General features: G+C 39.7%; 1 protein-coding gene across 6 annotated transcripts in view; it reads left to right on the forward strand.

Moving 5' to 3' along the window:
- The window catches only part of LOC124267977 (chromosome partition protein Smc-like), a 71,734-nt gene extending 60,804 nt beyond the window's left edge, over positions 1 to 10,930 (forward strand). For 3 of the 6 annotated variants that reach the window (XM_046702978.1, XM_046702977.1, XM_046702979.1), the window contains exons 17-23: positions 2,059 to 2,093; positions 2,516 to 2,594; positions 4,121 to 4,146; positions 4,484 to 4,556; positions 8,782 to 8,847; positions 9,339 to 9,413; positions 10,174 to 10,930. In XM_046702978.1, the coding sequence (XP_046558934.1) occupies positions 2,059 to 2,093; positions 2,516 to 2,594; positions 4,121 to 4,146; positions 4,484 to 4,556; positions 8,782 to 8,847; positions 9,339 to 9,413; positions 10,174 to 10,787 (968 nt within the window). In that variant the 3' untranslated portion in view covers positions 10,788 to 10,930. Of the gene's footprint in view, positions 1 to 1,797; positions 1,838 to 2,058; positions 2,094 to 2,515; positions 2,595 to 4,120; positions 4,147 to 4,483; positions 4,557 to 8,781; positions 8,848 to 9,338; positions 9,414 to 10,173 lie in introns of all 6 variants that reach the window. The other 3 variants (XM_046702980.1, XM_046702982.1, XM_046702981.1) reach the window with 3 other exon arrangements.
- Positions 10,931 to 23,232: the final 12,302 nt, after the last annotated feature.

The following is a 23,232-nucleotide window of genomic DNA, read 5'->3' on the forward strand; positions in this document are numbered from 1 at the left end:
CACTCTCATTGTCTTCAGATGAACAGAGAGCAAAGGAGAATTACAAAGAAAGGCAAGTACTTCTCCAAATACCCCACCATATCAATGATGAAAAGTCATCCCCATCAGCATTTACTCTCCAGGTGACAGGAGGTATGTCATCATAAATCAGTCATTACCTCCTGGCACCTGAAGAGGCGATATAATCTGTCTGACCCATTATGTAACATATCATCGTTGTTAGACATCACTGTATGGAACTAATCCTGCATGAATGACTGCATGAGTGGTTTCGGAAATAATTGTCATTGCTCAGAATGATCTGACACAAAGGGCAGGTTTTCTTCAGACTGAGAATAGATGGCATTTAGGTAAAGAAATAGAACATCATATTGTATTTTGAAGACTGATTGACTGACTGAGTTTGGTTTTACGCCGCTTTTAGTAATATTCCAGCAACATCACGGCGGGGGACACCAGAAATGGGCTTCACACATTGTACCCATGCGGGGATTCGAACTCGGGTCTTCAGCGTGACGAACCAACGCTTTAACCACTAGGCTACCCCACCGCCCGTATTTTGAAGAGGATCCAACATGCAATTATATTTTGTATTGACTGTTTGGCTATTGGAAGAGATTTTTTAAACATTCCTTCGGCCACCACCATTATAGATTGTATTGCATTTGAGACGCCTGTGATATAGAATAACTATATTCAAATACATATAAGTGGGAACCGGTCTCATCTGATGTATACAACAACAAATATTGTTTCCCTTCCCTCTTCAGCAACTCAATCAAGAATCATATTGGAGGAGGGGGGTAGTGGTCAAAGCATTAGCTCAAAGCACGGATTCTATTACTATTGCTTGTCTTCATCTGTTGTATAAATAGTTGAGGTGAGGTGAGGTGAAATTGGGTTTAACGTCGTGCTTGAGAATATTTCGCTCATATGACGACGTGTATGCTTGTGTATGTGTATGTGCGCCTGCTTGTACTATCCCAGACTGAGCCCACTGAGATACCACGCCGCAGTGAAGCATGAATACCCCACTCAGACACATTATACTGTCTCCCGAGCCGACCAGTCCTTGTTGTACCCATTAATGCCGAGCACCAGGCAGGGACCAACAAGTACCATATTTTAACGTCTTTTGGTATGACGCGGTTGGGGATCGAACCTACAACCTACAGTTCTCCGGGCGGACGCTCTAACCACTACATCAGGCGGTATAAATAGTTGAAGTGAGCCAAACATCGTAATACTTTACTTACTCACTCACTCACTCACTCACTCATTCATCAATATTTTCAACAAGTGCTGTCACCATTAATACCCTAAACCTACTGCCATGTCTGTGGTTTCACAAGTATCGTTTTCATTATCATTATTTAAGATTGAAGTTAGCACCATTTGTTTAAACATTCTGTGCCGATGCTTGTCATATGAGGCAGTTAACAAGATCGGATGGCCAGACTACCTCACATGGATGATGCGTGTCAGTATATCCTATATGTGGAGATCGATATGCTAATCACTTGATTGTCTGGTCCAGACATTATTCATTACCGATCTCTGTCATATAAGTCGAATATTGCTGAGTGCGGCGTCAAAGAAAGAAAGCCCAATTCAAACTAAAATATAGCATCTTCTAACAACAGACTCCCTGTTGCTGACTGAAGTGATTCAAACGAAGAAACAGAATATTTTTAATTATAACCACATGTTCTCTATGTAAGATTTATATTTTGACATAAGTATGAGCCTACCTGACAAATGAATGTCATATATCACATAATACTAATGTTGTTACAGGTGCAGAATATTGAAGTCAAACAAGCAAAACAATTTGAAGGTATGCATGACACAACAAGACACACAATTATATCAAACGAATATACATGTGTAAGCAAAAATGCTTTTGATTATCCCGTTGATTTACATACTTACAGTCATCAAAATTATGTTCATTAACATGAGATTGTGTGCAATTCCTGCTGCTCTATCAGAGGGTTGTGGACGGGTTAGGAATGGTATCCTCAGAAACAAATGATAACATACGCTCAATGTCTTCAGATGACCGGAAAGAAAGAGAAGAACTAAAAAGACAGGCAAGTACTACTTCAAATACCTCACCATATTAATGATGAAAACTCACCCCCATCAGCATATATTTACCAGGTGACTGTAGTTATTTCAGTCAGTACCTCATGTCGCCTGACATGGCGATATAATCTGTTTGATTCGATATTCACCCTGTCGTTTTGGTTATTTGCCAAATGTATCTAACACATACTGCATGAATGACTTGAGTGGTTTGGAAATCTTGGCAAAGAAAACCTGTAATTTACAAAAGGTTGAAACACAAGTGTAAGGACATTTAGTAGCTTATAAGAACTTAGAAACCTTAACTTAACTAAACTTAGAAAACCAAAGAAGTCATTGACTGACACCATTAGAATATGAAACAATGTGTCCATTTATGAGTGAACCAGTTCCTTAATGTAAATGATGACATGATTCTTGATTACAGATGCAAATCCTACTCAAGGTGATCGAGGAAAAGGACAAGGTGCTCGAGGAAAAGGACAAGGATATGAGACAACTCAAAGGTATTTCTTATACGTACAAACTCCACGTTACTCACGTATTAAATGTGAATATTAGCAGAACATAACTCCAGATTCAAAGACAGGTGAACAGTTAGTATTTTGTCAAGTCACCATGGGCAGCAATACAGGCTTCAATGCGGCGGGGCATACTGCTGATCAAAGAAGTTAGAAAGTCGTGGTCCATGCTGTCCAATATCGGACCACCTCTTCTTTCAGCAATATTTGTCAGATTTTTCTTATTGACACTTTCCTTCATAAGTCCCCAAACATTTTCTATTGGATTTAGGTCAGGGCTATAGCTTGGCCAACCTAATAACGTCATATTTTGGGTCCGAAACCAGGCCTGTGAATGCTTTGAACGATGTTTTGTCCTGCTGGAAAAACCAAAAATGTCCATAGAACACGTGAGCAGATGAAAGTAAATGTCCCTCGAGAATATCTGTGTACCGCTCACTGTTCATATTTCCTTGAAATACACAGAGGGGCGTTGCCCCTAACACAGATATGTCACCCTACACGTTAAATTTAGGACTGTACTTTGGGCGCTGATACAAAGGTTTTTCAGTTTGTTTGGTCCAGAATTTCAGTGTATTAGGAAACAGCCACAAAGAACTTTCATCTGAGAAAATCACATTGTCCCAGTTAAAATTTCTATGCTGTAAGCAACAGTTCAACCTTCGCTCCTTTTGTTCAGGTTTCATGATAGGTGATGGAATTCCTTGACTTTTCTGCCAATCCACTGCATGCAGCTCAGTTCTAAGTGTCGCCTTACAGACAGCCACAGTTCCTCTATCAATCATATCCAGCCTTAAGTTTTCTAAACTCCTTCGTTTGCTTTTAGAAACAAGAATACCAAGCCGCCTCCTGTCACCGACAGTCAATTTTCTGGGCCTTGCTGCACCTCCCTGGTGCTCAATGCAATATCCATTTGCAATATTTTTCAAAACACGATAAACAGTGGACAAAGGGATGCCTGTTCTACTTGAAATCACTTTAGCTGATCTGATGTCCTTGTTATAATACTCTAAAATCAACTTTTTCTTCTCTAAATCATCCATACTGAGGATCACTGAAAATGTCGTCTGCTAGCAAGTAAACAAAGGGGGATAACTCTTCACAAACTAATGAAAAAGGGTTAATGGAGTTGTCTCTCTTGAATGAAACCAAGCACTTGATAGCTGGTCAAGGCTGTTTATACTAGAAATCCAATTAAACATATTCCTAAAATTCTCAATAATTTCTGGTCATACTATACATAGGTATTACTGTGGACATTTTCTCAGATAAACACTGCACGTTTGCCACTTTGCCGGTCTTTAGTTTGCTCTTGGAAATTGGCATTTACATGAAACGTTAGTGTATAGTGAATGAAATATTTCCAGTGTAATTGTAAAACATGTACACCATCAATCATAATTTTCATTTGAACAACCCGTTTTTTCAACTCGAACATAACACTTTATGTCCAAACATGCTGCCAGTTCATGACTTCATATCACATTGACACTCTGTATTTCTGTTTTTAGATGCAGGGGCAGCAGCGGAGGGGAAGGTAAGCGGGGGGAAAACCTCGGGTAAATATTTATCTATATACACAGCATGACAGGTAATACTCCTCTGTATACTCAACGTGACAGGTAAATGCTCCCCTGTATACTCAACATGTCAGGTAAATACTCCCCTGTAGACTCAACATGTCAGGTAAATACTCCCCTGTATACCCAACATGTCAGGAAAATTCTCCTCTGTATACTCAACGTGACAGGTAAATACTCCCCTGTAGACTCAACTTGTTAGGTAAATGTGCATTCCTTACTATGGTTAGAACGGCCCAAACCACGCCGCTATACTTCATCCAACCGGGCTAAACTAACCTTCCATCATTACAGGTACAGGAACCTCAGGATGCCGTGCAAGAGAAAACCACCCAGGACAAACACGGAAGGGAAGAAGGAAAGAAAGGTTTGATCTCTATATAACATGTTGAGAACTTTACTCTTTGGATAGTTACAGAAGTGAAGACCGTTGCCTTCCATCTGTATCAACAATCGGACGTTGCAATTGTATTCGTGCAACATACTCCAGCACCTATTTTACCGAAAAAAAAAAATGTTTTAAACAAATACGCCGACAAAATTAAGAACGAACAAAGAAACAGTGTTATCTTGTAGTTATCTTGTATGACAGTTATCGAACATGTATATCCACAGCGTAGTATACTCAGTATGGTATACTGGTTACACTACCTAACAAACCTTCCATGAAGACTGAAATTATCTTGTAATGACATGGCACTATTCAAATGAAATGCTCACGTTTAATTTAATGTGCATCCCTCCCAAAATCACTGGAAAATGTTTGGATAATAGTACTACTGCTATATATTGGAACTATAGAGTCACATTTTTATACAGGTCTGACGAGCATTTCTTGCAGGATTTATTGAGAAATGTAAGGCATATCCAGTATCGTGTGCTCGTGTTTGAATGCTGTAATTTATGCAGCCACGATGTCTTTCTGGTGTAAGGGAGATAACTCCATACGGGGATGCGAAGGCGACTATGACTGTCAACACAGCTTGTTAACCACCCCTTTTACCCAACCAAAGCACTACAGGGCGAACATATATATTCAGGGGCGTAGCTACCCTTATATACTCCTAGGCCAAATGTAGAGATAAGATCATTATCAGGTAATATGATACACCCGGCCTTATCACCCATACTGCATATCCTGATCATGTTGAACATCAGTGCTTGTCACCGTCCATTAAACCATGCGGTAATACTCATGCAGTTGGTCTATGAACATGTGGACACTTGTTTCAACAACAGGGTAAACCTTGTGAGTTTAAGGAAACCTGATACATTCTGTGTCTAGTTCCACATTGACAAGAATCCCTGGAGGGTGGGAGTTGTCATACCAATTACTGGATAACGCCTTCACTGCTGCCGAGAGATCCTAAAAGATAGGGACTTTTCTAACATTTGGCCTAGGACTATATAAAGAAAAGCCCAGGCTTACACATGATTGTTGCTAAAAACGCTGGGCAAGCCCTCAATACTATCTAAATATAGATCTAAAGCTTTGCAACCTATCGGCCTCACACGAATAAAATTGGCTAGCTACGCGCTTGATATTGTCCTAAACGCACGTCCAAATGCTACCGAGAAATTGTTCGTTTTTCTTTTCATACCTGAAGTAAAATATAGATTACAACAGATAATATAGTAAAATGATTAAAACCATCATCGACTCACAGTTAAACTGATATTTAGGAAAAGTATGTAGTCATCAGTAAACAGAGTAATGTCAAAGTACTTTTTGAAATGTTAGTTCAACCCGGCATTGATTATGTCAAGTCTCACATTTCCGGCACGTTTTGGTCAGTCACAAATAACAAAGAGCTGCTCGCTAGCCACTGCCGCGAACTTGCATCCATCTGTCAAGTTACGTCATGTTGTGACGTCATATATCGAGCACTGGGTCAGAACAGGCCAGGTTTTCGGAGAGGCAGAAGTGCGGGGAATGTGAATCTTGTATGAGATGTAATGTCAGGGTAAGTGAACTGAAAATGTGAAATTGTTTCGTTTGTTCGTCGCCATATCTACCCAGTGTCTTTAACATTAATAAGATGTTATTTCTACACGTGTAAATACTACGGCAAATGTGTATGTTTACCATCCCGGCTGTCGAGGCTATTTTTCTGAGGCACATTTGTTGTCTTCTAAAATGTGAACGTTGTGCAGGAATTCAAGTCGCGAAGCACTGGGTCTGCATTTAGATGTGGGTTTGTGCAGAGATGGAGACTATTATGTTCTGTGATGCACAGTGAAACACATGTGTCGTCATTTGAGTTGGGTCTTTTTTGTAAAAATGATAGGCGTGACTAAAACATTGATAATACCGTCACACAGCATGTCATGAAACGTGGTGTGATGTTAACGATGTATCTTGCTTGGAAACTATATAAACCTACGTGACGGTAAACTTGGAGCACTTGCAGTAATACTGAATGAGATCGGTGTATCTACATGGAAGCCTGGGTGCCGTTGTACAAAACCATATTAGCGCTATGACAATCGCTGGTCCATGTTAAAGTATAGGACTTACTATCACCTTAGCGTTATGACAATCGCTAGTCCATGTTAAAGTATAGGACTTACTATCACCTTAGCGTTATGGCAACCGCTGGTCCATGTTAAAGTATAGGACTTACTATCACCTTAGCGCTATGACAATCGCTGGTCCATGTTAAAGTATAGGACTTACTATCACCTTAGCGTTATGACAATCGCTAGTCCATGTTAAAGTATAGGACTTACTATCACCTTAGCGTTATGGCAATCGCTGGTCCATGTTAAAGTATAGGACTTACTATCACCTTAGCGCTATGACAATAGCTGGTCCATGTTAAAGTATAGGACTTACTATCACCTTAGCGTTATGGCAATCGCTGGTCCATGTTAAAGTATAGGACTTACTATCACCTTAGCGTTATGGCAATCGCTGGTCCATGTTAAAGTATAGGACTTACTATCACCTTAGCGTTATGACAATCGCTAGTCCATGTTAAAGTATAGGACTTACTATCACCTTAGCGTTATGGCAATCGCTGGTCCATGTTAAAGTATAGGACTTACTATCACCTTAGCGCTATGACAATCCCTGGTCCATGTTAAAGTATGGGACTTACTATCACCTTAGCGCTATGACAATCCCTGGTCCATGTTAAAGTATGGGACTTACTATCACCTTAGCGCTATGACAATCGCTGGTCCCTGTTTAAGTATAGGACTTACTATCACCTTAGCGCTATGACAATCCCTGGTCCATGTTAAAGTATGGGACTTACTATCACCTTAGCGCTATGACAATCGCTGGTCCCTGTTAAAGTATAGGACTTACTATCACCTTAGCGTTATGGCAATCGCTGGTCCATGTTAAAGTATAGGACTTACTATAACCTTAGCACTATGACAATCGCTGGTCCATGTTAAAGTATGGGACTTACTATCACCTTAGCATTATGGCAATCGCTGGTCCCTGTTAAAGTATAGGACTTACTATAACCTTAGCGCTATGACAATCCCTGGTCCCTGTTTAAGTATAGGACTTACTATCACCTTAGTGCTATGGCAATCGCTGGTCCCTGTTAAAGTATGGGACTTACTATCACCTTAGCGCTATGACAATCCCTGGTCCCTGTTAAAGTATAGGACTTACTATCACCTTAGTGCTATGGCAATCGCTGGTCCCTGTTAAAGTATAGGACTTACTATCACCTTAGCGCTATGACAATTGCTGGTCCCTGTTAAAGTATGGGACCTACTATCACCTTAGCGTTATGACAATCCCTGGTCCCTGTTAAAGTATAGGACTTACTATCACCTAAGCGCTAAGGTTGTTTCGTACAACAGAAGCCACCGTGGTTCTCTACTGTTACAAAGCGGCAAATGAGAAAAACAACTTTCTTGAACCACCCAGTCATGGGACATAAGTATTCGTCAGTCGGCAAAATGCTCATAGACTTGCATGTTATTTTAGTGTAGCTGTAATGATTGTCATTAATTCAGTTTTCGTTATGTGGTTGTCAAACTTTGCAGGTTGTTAGGAAACCATCTTGGTCACAGATATATATTTTCCATGTAATGTTCCTTCAAGTATTTTCTGCATTGTAGTTACATGACACAACATAGACATAGTGTATTCTTTCTCCATAGACGCCATGTTAAACATTGTCATAAGCATGACACGCATCATTCAAAGTGTGGTCATTCTTGAAATACTGAATGGAAAATAAAACGGAAATTATGTCTGTGCAACTGAGATGATTCATGACACATGTGCAAAATATGAACAAGATTAAAAAGAATAAATTCCAGACGTTTTTTCTAGCTGCACCAAATTAGCATGTAAGTGTATGGAAAGTATGTACAGTGACGAATACTTATGCCCAATGACACTATAAAAAGTATTTGTCTCAAAATGATTATATCATCACCAGCAAATTCCATTATAAGGTCATTAAATCTGTGTTCAAAGTAATTGTGTCCAAATGTATTTGCCAAGGCGAGTATGTATTGACAGCTGTCAATAGGGCAGGTGGAACAGATTGAGACCATTCTCTGTTAGAATGTAGATTACATGAAGTCCAATATTCTATGAATCATATTCTCTGCTCCAGAGGCTGGTGACTTAAAGACAGGGCCGACCTATCAACAAACCGGGGATGAAGCTGATCAACATGGAGGTAAAACTGGAGACTGTCTGAACATTGTGTTTGCTACAGTGCAGTAACAGGGATAAAATCAGTTAACGAACAGTGTCCCAACTATATTACCTTTGAGCGCATCCTTTAAGATTAGACTCACTGACTCAGGCTGGTATACATACTTATATCTGATTGTTATAGCAGCAGATCCCATGAATGTACTGTGTAGGTCCGGTTGTTAAACAAACTGAATGTATTGTATAGAGCTAGTACTTCAACATGACAGAATATAAAGATCGAGTACAACAAAAACCTGGATATAATGTATAGGTCTTGTGAATATATTTGTACCACAAAAAAACTAGCATCCAAGTATATCTACATTGGCAGTGAGAATATACACACATGTTTTAATGTTACAAACTCAAATTCTAAACTGCAGATATTTCACATATAATACTAAACACAAACTGAATATAATGTATAGAACTACTGTCTGTCGTTTCTGAAACCCAACTGTTTTTCTTCAGCCTCGAGTGACGTGGAGGAGAGGGGGGTCACCGCCACAGCGAGAGAAACTGATGGAAGTGTTCCACGTCAAGGAGGTGAGAGCAGTAGGCAGGACTGTGGTACTGGAATGTCACGCCAGTGTCAACACTTGTATCACAGGTCAGGATAAGTTATTGTTCCACGTCAAGGAGGTGAGAGCAGTAGGCAGGACTGTGGTACTGGAATGTCACGCCAGTGTCAACACTTGTATCACAGATCAGGATAAGTTATTGTTCCACATTAAGGAGGTGAGAGCAGTAGGCAGGACTGTGGTACTGGAATGTCACGCCAGTGTCAACACTTGTATCACAGATCAGGATAAGTTATTGTTCCACATCAAGGAGGTGAGAGAAGTAGGCAGGACTGTGGTACTGGAATGTCAGGCCAGTGTCAACACTTGTATCACAGGTCAGGATAAGTTATTGTTCCACGTCAAGGAGGTGAGAGCAGTAGGCAGGACTGTGGTACTGGAATGTCAGGCCAGTGTCAACACTTGTATCACAGATCAGGATAAGTTATTGTTCGACGTCAAGGAGGTGAGAGCAGTAGGCAGGACTGTGGTACTGGAATGTCACGCCAGTGTCAACACTTGTATCACAGATCAGGATAAGTTATTGTGAAGGAGTTGAAACAGTAAATACAGAATGTGAAATGTGTTTTCATTCACTAGATAAGCACTGTTCCAGACGTTACAAAATGGACAAAATTGAAACCTGACATTCGATCCACGCATATTAGATACAATATACAAGCATTTGCTGTATTGTATTGATAGACAGTGACATCACGTGTACAATGTACAAGTTTCTGTTACAGTGACACAGAAAGACTCCGACCCCCACCATGTTGACGACCTTCTTGTTGCCTGCTATCATGGGAACATGGCCGAGGTGAAGCGTGTCCTGGATCTGGGACAGGTAGACATCAACTGTAGAGGATGGTGGAGCTGGACACCTGTGATGTGGGCAGCATGGCGGGGACAGAGAGAGGTGGTGGAGCTGCTACTGAGTAGAGGAGCTGATGTGTCACTGGTGGACGATCTCGGTAACCACATCCTTCACTTGGCCTGTGTGGAAGGCGACGTGGGGACGGTGGAGTTGATACTGTCCCTGGACGGGGTGGACGTCAACTGTAGAGGAGGACGGTGGAGCCGGACACCTGTGATGTGGGCAGCAGAGGAGGGACACAGAGAGGTGGTGGAGCTGCTACTGAGTAGAGGAGCTGATGTGTCACTGGTGGACGATCTCGGTAACAACATCCTTCACTGGGCCTGTATGGGTGACGACGTGGGGACGGTGAGGTTGATACTGTCCCTGGACGTGGTGGACGTCAACGCCAGGAACAACGGCGGGCAGACAGCGGCCGACATGGCGAGAGACTGGGGACGTCATCAACTGGTGGATCTCCTCGTGTCACGTGCTGCTCGGTGAAGTCGTGTGATTTGGTGCAGACAGTGATGATGCTGTTACTGACACTGACGTGGTGTGTGCCGTTCACGTCGTCGTATTTACATTGTGGGACCAAGGTTAGAATTATTGTTGTGTTTGAGGAGAAATAAAACTTGTTGAAAACATTTTCAGACATTTTGTGATTTGTTTTCATGTGGATGTTTTCATGATCAGGTAAGAAGATTGTTGACTGAGTGCAATATTTATATACAACATGAAAGTTGACATAGTGGCGGACATTTATATGTGATTTATGTGACAAACTGAGTCACAGATATGTGACAAACAGACGACAAACTGTTTGTTTACATCTCGATCTACTCTGAGGCCATGTTCGCCCAGCTGACGGGGCGCCAAATGTACAGTGACGGTGACGTCACAATGCCTATGACGTCATGGCTGTTACCCAGCTGACAGACAGGGATACGGGAGTTGAGTTTCAGTTTGTTACAATGAACGTATTTCTCCCGAGATTGTTTTCATGATTTCTGGCATCAGGTAATTAGACAATAACTAACGAGTGACGGGGAATGACAGACCATCTTTCCCGAGTTATATTAATTACGCAATTAAGCCTTGGCAAAGGACAAGATAAAGTACACCCATCTATATATTTACAATCTGGGCCTTCTTTCACAAATTTGTTTTCATTATTTGTAAACATTACAGTAAATGTGAATAAGTTAGACAAAGAACCCATCTATATATTTATAAACTGGTTGGTACTCGTGCCAGTGTGTGGTCAGCCGAAGCTTCAACATAGAAGATTTGTACATGTGAGCAGTTATACTGACATCGGAGTCGGAAAGGTCGCACATCGGGTTTTCTATTCATACCTCAATGAACCGGGGGAAAACAAAGTCAATCCTTAATTAAATTTATGTAGCTAACTAATTAATTCCTAATCCACATGCAATCCGCGTTATCAAGCAAATACATATCATACCAATATTTAACACACCAGAGAAAATATATAGTGTTATACAAACGTATCTTGTTCACGTCAGCTGGCTGTCTACCGCTCAGTGCCGCACTGTGATGACGTCGCGTGTCACAAACTTATACACTGTATACAGAGTTACAACGTTATTATTTCAGCACAGTGTAACTAAATTATAACCACAGTGTAACATTCAGCTTGAGTCGATTGTTTTCAAACAGCTTCTTATGTCAACAAATTCTAAATGTATATCTGCCTCGCCATCGGTGAAAGTGTCGATATTCTAAGTTCGCTACTTTTCTACATAAATCGTTATACCCAAGCCTTCGAATGTGGCAAGTAAGCACCCTTGTTTGAAATCTCGATGTCCAACAATTAATACCATTGTGTCATAGAGTAGACCATTTGAATAACTTTCTTTAAAACTATTAAATATTTAAACGACATCATTTTTTCAGCATGTACAAAGTACACAGAAATTATATCCCCTTTGTCTATTTAATGTATTCAGCAAACATTTGGTGTATCCCCTCTTATCATAAATCCTCCTCCGGGCAGGACCCTTACCCCCTGGATGCCACAGGGACATATATGTCCTTCCCCTTCAACCCTCAATTTCAAGTCCAATAAAAATCAAAATATCCCACGCACACAAATACACTTCACAGTTTCGATTTCTGCGGAAAATTTCCTGTTTCTTGATACCATCCACTACTATTTTAGACAAAGCTCAAGTGTTGTAAATGACCTTTCAAAATAGGCTCCATCGAAAATGTCGCCATTTGTGACACAGTACGAAATCGCAATTCACAGCGTTATTTGCTGTATGTTTTGAAATGTGAAAATCGGATAAATACTGGGAGTGTTGAATTTCAAAAATAACATATTCATGATCACTGATATCAGCTTTACATGAAATCGCTAATTATAATTCTGAAACGTTGCCGACGAATCTAGAATCGGTCGGGATGTTTTCGAAAATGCACTTACACGAACGCCGTAGAGCGCTTTCCCCATATTGGACAGTGATTACAAAATCACGTTTCGCGAGGCCGGTATTGAGACGCCTATTACATCACGTATATTTCATATTCAGCTTAGAAAAATGCATCACTGAATTCCACATACATTTTAGAATCAAATTGCAACTGGTCTTTGTCACCAATACCAACTGTCTAGATAAAATGAGACGAAACATATTGGGTGTGAAAACGAACGTTGTGCTTGAATGACTGCGCTTCTCTGAAATGTAAACACAAATTCCGATTTTACACTGTGTAGCATTTTCTGAAATTTTTCAACATTCTATTTTTCAACATTTCAACCGTCTATTCATTGCTTGCAATGGCTCAATACCTTTGGAATATGCATGGAAAGAGTATCGTAGCAAGAAATAGGAAACTATAAATAGATACTATGCAATGATTTGATAATTCATTAGAAATTGTCAAAGTTTCCGTGCAGCGTGATGCCATGACTGACGCAAAATCACGCAGAACGACAACGGTAATTATCTGCATTTCTGGCTTTTTCTCTTACTTATAGTGAAAACGATAAAAGCATATAACAATACACAGATAGTCAGAATCATTCAGATTACTCACATCTCATATTTATGTACAAACGATCCCTGAATCAATGGAAGGGTCCTCGCAAAATCCTGTGTACCCTTGTCAGCAAAGCCGACATTTTGTAAGAAATCGGTCAGCGGTAGTGATGTCATACGTCAACATTGTTTTACATATTAGGCAATTTCTTTGAGGTGAAGGTCGGTTGAACAAGAGTCAACACAATCGCCCAATCCTTCCGATTACACTGTCAGTATTATAGTGATTTTGCGTATAGTTCAGATACTTTTTCACGAAACTGACTTCAGTATCTACATTTAGCCTTGTTCAATATCATATCATACGTGCATATAGGGTTAACGGTGTTTTACTCAGTGAAAGTTTTCGATTGTTTGAATCATATTTACATAAGAAATTGACATATTTAGTGCAATACACCATATTCTAAACCTTTACACAAGTGTTAGAAGATCAAGCGTAGCCATAACTGCAACTACTTTAGTTCCTATGATGTACAATATTCAATTTATTTGGACTAATAATGCAATTTCATATGAACAGGTTAATGAACGGTGATTTAATTCAACCTTATATGTAAAACTGATAATGATAATGAAAATGATTTTATATATGGTATGAAATGTATATGCACACTTATTTAAAGGAATTGTCTTGTTCATTGCATAATTTTGTGTCGTTTTATAGACAAAAGAATGATGCATATTGATCGGCCAGGTGCGCGTTTGTTGGAAACGTTTTATGATTCTCTATCATTTTTTCGATAATATAATCAATTCATATTCGATTAAACAATATTGTGCAGATGACAGGATATCAAACTCTAACTACATTTATAGGAAAATTGTTGAAAAATATATATACCATCTCATGTGTTAATTCGGACAAATCTTACATCCATATTCTAATATATAGTTCCATATATAAAAAGCTATCTTTTTGCATCTTTCATCGCATACGTATAAAGAGAAATAGCTACATAATCATAAACAAACAAAATTCTTGTCCCAAACAAAATATTCGGGTGTTGTGAAATATTATTTTTATTTACGTTAAATTGATGCCAAACAGGTGCGCGTGTTGTTCACAAGAAGATACGCTGTCAAACCGTCTAATTGTTGATATATTCAGGACACTTTTTAAATGGAAAAATCAGTCATTTTATGTTTTGTCTAAAGAGTGTTAAATTCTGACGTAGAAGAAGAGACCTTTTATACAATGAATGGAAATTAGGTGAGATATATACTAATCAGCATACCAATGTCGTCGTTTTCCGACGTCGCAAAATGCATAAAACAAGCAATGACGTCAACTAAAATGTTGTATTATTTTCAGCAATTTCATTACATTTGAAAATATGGCTAGTATTCTGGTAATAACGATGCAAAGTTAGTCAAATTACATCTACACAAACAGGAGAATATGGGAATCTAAGAACTAATATATATCGGATAGGGCCATCCAAATCGCTATTACGTGCTTTCACATGTAATACGTTGTCATTTTTCTTGTAAATTGTGAAACTACCAAACTGCATCCGCTCACATTGGGGAACTTTGAATTGGAATAGTTTGGTTCACCATGAACATAACATAACCAAAATATAGCGTCCGTATCCACAACAAATCCTCTCCAAGTGATCTGAGTTTCATTGACCTAGTGTTACGCATAACGGAGTTATGCCCCCTTATCATTTTACGTGTATGACCTCTCTGTCGTCGTTTGACGTCATAGAAGAAAATCCATTTTTGACATTTATTGCGAGTGGTTTTTAATGCTGAGCGTATAACGTTATGCACAAGCACATAAACCCAATTCATATACACTTATCTCGTTCAGATATCAGGCTGTATTTTCTTCGCTCACATTTTCCGTAAAGATGCCACATTAAAAAAATTCGTAGCCGTACGTAGATCCAGGACAAGGCGAGCGCAATTCTCGCACAACGTTCACTTTTCAAACCGTATGAAAATGTGCGCCTGAAAAGAAACTCGGTATCAAGGGGGTTAATCTGAATGCTATGAGTAAATGTCAATAGACCGATCCAGTCCCGGCCCCGTTTCACAAAACTCTCGTGCCTCCTATACTGTAACATATGACTGACTGGCTGACTGAGTTTGGTTTTACGCCGCTTTTAGCAATATTCCAGCAACATCACGGCGGCGGACACCAGAAATGGGCTTCACACATTGTACCCATGTGGGGATTCGAACCCGGGTCTTCAGCGTGACGAGCCAAAGCTTTAACCATTAGGCTACCCCACCGCCCCCTGTAACATATGAGGTACTAATGCTACGAGAAAAGTTACGAGATCTTAGGCTTACGAGAGCGTTGTGAAACGGGACCCAGGCCGATAAGCCCCGCCCACTTCAATATTTACGTGAGGGGGGGACAACCATTGACTAATCACAATGGCGTCACCGCCGGCGAAACGTGCGTGACTGCGAACGTTGTTGATGAATTCTGCTTGTGGTACTTTGGTATCCACCGTTTGTGAATGATATTTAAAGAGGAAAGTTATACGGATGTGATTTTTTATATATTTTAATTGGCAGACTGCAATTGGCGAGTGAAAATGAGTTACATGCCCGATGAAAAATCGTCTCGGCCAGTTGCTGAGAGTAGGAAGCGTATTTTCTTTCGAATCAATTAATCTATCTGGCTATTCACCTCCGTCAAAGATATTAGCAGGTGAAGGGTAAATGAATTTTGCTGTTTGGTGTTGTTTGTTTTTAAAATTTCCATCATAATTTTATAAAAACCGAGAACGCAACCACATGTTTATGTTGCAGATCGTCTCGGTATCTAAAAATAGATTGCCAACGCTGCGCGTGGTGCCTTTACGTGTTTATCCGTTGTTCAAATTTAGTTAAATCAATAATCTGAAAACATGGGTTTCTATCTTGTAATGAATTGAAAGAATGGTAAATAAAAACAACCCCAGAAAATATTTCCCGTCTACTAATTAGTGCACCTTATTTGTCTGTATTCATTAATATATATTATTGTAAACAAATCAATCACAGCATAACTTATTTGATCTTATTTGGAAATCTGGAAAATGTGATTGGGCTTGTAAACAGTATGTTTCCATGGATGTACCTGGACCAAATATTCAGCAGCTGATCTGCAGCAATTCTCAGTAAAGTTTCCCTCTCCAAAATGTGTACACCAACCTAAAATGACACTGAATATGAGGAAAAAAATCCATTTTTTAATTTTCCTTTCCAATTTATTTTTCTATATGTACTTTGTTGTGGAATCCTAATTTAGATACAAATTTCCACAATACTCGACTTCATAAACTGCCAGCGTTTATGCACAGGTATGTCACAGCACCAGAACACAAAAGAAGATTCAGTCTGCACCTGTACACTGACGTGCCCATCTTCCAGAAACAGGAAACCAGAGATGCAAAATCTTTAAACAGAAGATCCACAGTTATCCGAACAATTAACTAGCATTGAAATAGATTGTTACACAAAATACAAATATATCGCTTTTTCATCAGAGATATTTAACTGTTAACTACTAATGTACATAAGGTGCAAAGAATATATCCTATGTTCAAAGCTTCTCGTCAATACAATTACATATTGACATTATTGCTTCTTAAACGATGATAATCTTTGTTTTATTAGATCTGAGACTATATCCCTATAGGAAATACCACTAATTGTGATCTATTGGATTTTCTGAGATACTTACTAGTGTCATAAACATTATAGTAAAGTTGATTCAAAAATTGGTGAAAGTGAAAACAAAACTTTAGGAAAACACACATGAAATTGTCTTGAAGCGCTCACCTCCTACAAACCAGTGTGCAATTTAATATGAAGCTCGTTTTCCAAATAACCATCAACAAACTTTGTACAATTTGTCAAAAACCAACATCTTAATAAACACTAGCTTTGGCTCAGTCTTCAAATATTAGTAACCTCCTCAAAAGCTGATGATTAATAAGAAGCATTCCATCAAATCTGGGTTAAATATATGTTTCAATATTCATTCCGTTACATCAATAGTCAAATGAGATTGTTGTAACTTAATAAAGTTCTTCTGTTCCAGGACCCTTACCAAGGTGTGACCAAAACGTAGCCTTTGCTTTTTCAATTTCTCTGACTGTTGAAATAACTTTGATGAGTTGTGATACTAGTGTAACACTATTGTTTGTGCACACTTGTCAGCGATATGTCTGGACACTTGCCAGCGATGTGTCTGGACACGTTTCAGCGATGTGTCTGGACACTTGTCAGCGATATGTCTGGACACTTGTCAGCGATGTGTCTGGACACTTGTCAGCGATATGTCTGGACACTTGTCAGCGATGTGTCTGGACACGTTTCAGCGATGTGTCTGGACACTTGTCAGCGATATGTCTGGACACGTTTCAGCGATGTGTCTGGACACTTGTCAGCGATATGTCTGGACACTTGTCAGCGATGTGTCTGGACACTTGTCAGCGATGTGTCCGGACACTTGTCAGCGATGTGTCTGGACACTTGTCAGCGATATGTCTGGACACTTGTCAGCGATGTGTCTGGACACTTGTCAGCGATGTGTCTGGACACTGGACACTTGTCACACTTGCAGCGATATGTCTGGACACTTGCCAGCGATGTGTCACTCACAGCTAAGCAAAATATGGCCGCCCAAGTAGAGTACGGCCATGAGAATTGCCGACTTATCAAAACATGGCCACCAGGGCAGATCATGCCAGTGGAACTGCTGACTAGTCAAAATGTTGCAAGCTAAGCAAATTATTTATCATTCATATGCATATGAAAGTAGGGAGGATAGGCAAGTAGATTAGAGCCGGCAGATAGCGGGAAGGACGTGGACAGACAAGCAGAAGAGACAAACCAGGGACTTGAAGGGACGAAATGACCAGTCGATCCAGCCATCTACCCCCCAAGTGCCAGCCTCACCTCGTCGCCTTCCCCTGGTAGCCTCTGCCGGACTCTGCAACTTGTGTACTAAGTATTCGCCCTATCTCACAAGTATATTCAAGATATAAGGTTAGCATCCTTTGACGTTGCGCCTTGTGTTGTCTCAAGTCCATCCCCCTGGAGGTGTTACACTAGCAATCACTTTTAGAATTATCTTATTAGTAAATATATTATTTAAAATACATTTAAAAGAAGGAGCCAACACACTAAGTTAATACCAAGTGATTGCCCTGCCATGATATGTTTTTGTTTTTGTTCCCTGCCTTAAAATCATATGAATCTGATATGTTAATCATTTAAATAATTATTAATAATTGATTAGATTATTATTTATTTTATAAATTAACACATTTTCACATTTACTAAAGAAAGCATGATTCATAAAACATACCTTGCTATCATATCAAGTGAATTAATACAAATGGCAGTTGTAATATCGCTCCTAAAATGTACCAATATAAATGTACGTGAATAATTCATGTTGTCAATTACTTTATGTCACTCCGTCCAGTTCTCCAGAAAGTCACTATTCTTGTCACACAGTTGTCGTATTCGATCCCTATGGAGGAAGGGAATTCAATTCAAGATCCCATGTATCTCTTAATAAAAATTCTGAAATATTTAAAGCATGGTTTTATAGGCACATAAGAATTAATTTTGATAATATATTTTTGATATTGTATTATAGGCAACTGCTGACACTGACTATATTTCCGTTTGAATAAAAAAATGTTACTCCTCGAATATTTTGCACTATTAATGAGATACTGTAGGCTTTCATATTGTGCTTTTGAAACTTAAAACATCCTAAAATGTGTGACAAATTTAAGAATATCTAGAGCAAAGGGAACAATATCCGCCACATTGTTCTTTCATGTAACAAGTTTTGCTATATCGGTTGACCCTAACCGAAACAAGATTGCTGTCAGATTTGTTAACATTGTGACACGGCTTTCTCGCCTGTCTCATTTCAGCTTTATGGCCTACCAACTCAGTGCCCAGTAGTGACTGAAAACGTTAAGCAAAAACAATTTGGTAGTTGCAAGAATTGTCCGTGTTTATAACACTTGCAAAGTCTGAAACTGCTATTTGTTGTCATCTATTGGTAATGATTTTCTGCACATGTGAAAAGTGTGTAAATTCGTGCATATTCTCATCTGCAGGCAGACCTAGGTTTTCTGAACCATGGTGCAGACATTTAACTGATCGTTAGACCTGTCGCGCTCCTTCATCCGCCTCAGTTGTTTTGTCTTGACCGTAATGGTTTTGCTAAAGATACACATCAAATTGCAGCAATATGTAATAGATATAGCGACTGTGAATGGCATAATTTAAAGCGCATCGCTTCGGAGGCATCGTTTGACCCCGGACATCATTCTGGTTCCCGGGCCTCTCATTAGTGTATATAAACATGTACAATTTGTAAAAATAATATTATTTGTGACGAGTATCATGCTATTTTATCCTGTACACAGCTTAATGTCGAACGTAAGAAGATTCTTCCCTCTTATTTCTGTAATAATCCACATATGGACAAATTTATCTCACTTATGAAATCAAACTATACCCCACTCCTATTGAAACTTTCACCTTTTGCTAAAACTGTGCTTAGCCACTTCTAAATCAAAATACCTACCCATTTGATATAGTATTTAAACGACTGTATGTTCTTTATATCATTCTGTATGATTTTTGAGAATAAACAATTCTGTTCTGTTCTGTTCTATAAACTAATAAGAGGCCCGGGAACCAGGATGCCCGGACCTAAGTCTGACAGCAGGCCCGGCCTGCTGATGGGCAAACATTGACGCATGCGCCGGTTTTGATTGACGGACTGGGATTAACGCCTCCCTACGTCGGCGGATCTTGTGTATGTACATGTGCATAGGCAATTGACCTTGCACAACGTGGCGTAATGTCTCTATGTATAAAACCTGACTGACATGATCAGTAGGGAGACGAGTCTGGGAGACGGGCACAGATCATCGACAGAAGCGGACGTGTTGTGCGGCTAGTCGTGGACCCGAGAGACCCCCATGCATATGGAGGCATCACTCTGACGAGTTGAGTTGAGTTTTAGGTCGCATTGGCATTACTTCAGCCATATAGCGACGAGACCAAGTCTGCATATATGGACATTTTAAGTGCTAAGCTTAAATGAGTTTGGTTTCTTAAAACATATATAATGATTACATCACTCTGACAACCTCGATATACAAGCTGTATTGTTGTGTCCTGAACGAGAGACTACAAGTATGGACTGAAACCAACAATGTCCTCCATGACTCTCAGAATGGGTTCAGAAAAATGAGATCGACCATAGACCATGTACAGACTCTTTCATCGATGTTAGAAACACGGAAACTTAGAAAAAATCTACGTTTGTTGCTTTTATTGATTTGAGAAAGGCTTGCGACTGTATAGTCAGAACCATTTTATGGACCAGAATCTCGACTAGTGGAGTAGGAGATAAAGGGTGGGCTATACAAAGACGTTCAGTGTTGTGTTCTACTGAATAGAATAGAATAGAATAGAATGATTCTTTAATGCCTTTTCAGGAATTTATGTTACATCAGCAGAGCTACAGACACAACAGAGAGATACAAATCATATTTACATAAATTCATTGATTTAGGTATCTTCACATTTGTTTAAAAGAGATATGGTACTTGGTATAAAGGATGTACGGGCTCTCTGTTTTTACAATTCAAACTTTGTGGCGGCGGCCTGAAGGGAGGAGTTTGTATTCCGAATTTAAGTAGTGAGTACGGTCAGATATAATTTTGACAGCTTGATTCACGATTTGCTGCTCATGTATTGATGATAAACATTCAAATCCGACTCCAGCGATTTTACTTGCAGTGTTAACAATTTTGTCTATTTTAGATATGAGATGAACTGAGAGAGACCCGTACCAACAATGGAAGGAAAATCTTAAAATACTCTGAATAAATGCTGCATAAAAAGATGACATCACAAATGGGTGAACATTAAAAGATCTCATTTTACGCATGAGATGAAGTCGTTGTTGACACTTTTTGTATAGGGCTTCAGTGTTAGAGTCCCAGTTCAGCTTAGAGTCAATGAAGGTTCCCAGATACTTATACTCTGACACTGACACTGTCTCAACACATTCACCGTTGATAATCACTGGAAGCATTTCTGTGGGCTTACTCCGAAAGTCAATTATCGGTTCCTTTGTTTTTGTGACATTTAAGAGTAAGTGGTTTTCTGTACACCAAGTCGTGAAATGATTAATGTCCTCTTTATACAGTTCTTCGGAATCAGTGTCGTTCAGTTTGCCGACAGTTGCTGTATCATCTGCGAACTTTACAGTTGAACAGGTTGAATTCGAGCTTGCACAATCATTAGTGTAGAGGGTGAAAAGAACAGGAGATATTACACAGCCTTGTGGGCACCAGTGTGGTTGTCCATTTACTCGATACAGCCCCGTTAACTCTCACTTACTGCTGTCTGTCCACAAGAAAGTTTTCGATCCACTTGATGAGGTATGAGTTAACGCCCATGTCTAACAGTTTCTGTATCATGATATGTGTCTGGATGGTGTTGAACGCAGATGAAAAGTCAACGAAGAGGATCCTGATGTATGACTTAGGTGTCTCTAGATGTGTATAGACATTATTAAGGAGTGACAATGTGGCATCAACAACTCCTCTCCTTGACTTGTACGCGAACTGAAGCGGGTCCAGTATGTCGGCAACTTCCTGTCGGAGATATCCCAACAAAATGCGTTCCAGCGACTTCATTGCTATAGATGTGAGAGCAGCTGGCCTGTAGTCGTTGAGTTCTTTAGGTTGTGTCTTTTTAGGAACTGGTACAATTTCTGATGTTTTCCGGACCGATGGAATACCGTGTGTATTCACTGAGAATTGAAACAATCTAATGAAAACTGCACACAGCTGAAGTCTGCACTCCTTCAACACAATGCCGTCAAGGTTGTCTTTTTGCTTTTCTGATGTTAATTCTGGAGAAGCTTTGAATGACGTCAGCTTCTGATGTATGGATACGACTTTCACTATCCTGTACAGCTTCACTAACTTGAGCTCTCTCATTGGTAAAATCGTGACAATCAAAGCGGCTGTAGAAAGTGTTGAGGTCCTCAGCAAAGGCCTTATTGTCCCCGGCGTTGGTTGTCTGACGACGACACCACTTTTCATTTATATACATACATACACCTCCTCCAATAGATTTATTTCCCTGTAGCATCTGAATCTCTGTCTAGAGGAACTGGAGTACCAAATCCTTCCAAATAGAGGGTGTTACTGTCCACGGAGGGTGATAGCCATGTCTCCGTGAAACAGAGAATGCAACTGTCTCGGAATTCATACAAATATTTAGTTGCTGCCGAAAGTTCGTCCAGTTACGGTTCCTCAAAACTTACTGACTTGTGTAAATATAAAAACAATGGAAGCTCTGTTGATGTCTGTCGCCAGCAGAGCAGCGCCATCTATCATATCAAAACCTCCTGGTTTGCAGTGAATCGTGGACTAAAACAAGGATGCCCCCTAAGCTGGTTCCCGGCTCCCTTTGCGCGCACTAAAGTTCATATAGGTCTTTAGGCCTAATATCTAAGTTTAAAAGTGTTGGTAATATGTGTTTTAGTCCATATTCAAATCTACATGACAGCATGGTCTGGTTTGTGTTTAATGGTGCGGCTATCTGGGGCGCTTACGATGTATCGACGGTAAATGCAGTGCATCACAGGACAATGTTTTTTATAGGACCTGGTAAGTACGCCTCTAACGTGCTGTCAATGAAGATGTGGGGGTCGGTCCCACCCATTGCAAGACAGGGGTTATGTCTTTCTACGCAGTGGTGTCATCTTTATAACACGGAAAATAGATAAATTGGTGCTTGTATGGGCAGTATGGTGTTGGTAACTGGTGTTAAGAACTGGAATTTTAGATTAACGAAGAAGTTAACTTCCCTTG

The sequence above is a fragment of the Haliotis rubra genome, unplaced genomic scaffold (assembly GCF_003918875.1).
Source record: "Haliotis rubra isolate DU_JTF1 unplaced genomic scaffold, ASM391887v1 Scf1351, whole genome shotgun sequence".
In the NCBI taxonomy this organism is placed as follows: Eukaryota; Metazoa; Mollusca; class Gastropoda; order Lepetellida; family Haliotidae; genus Haliotis; species Haliotis rubra.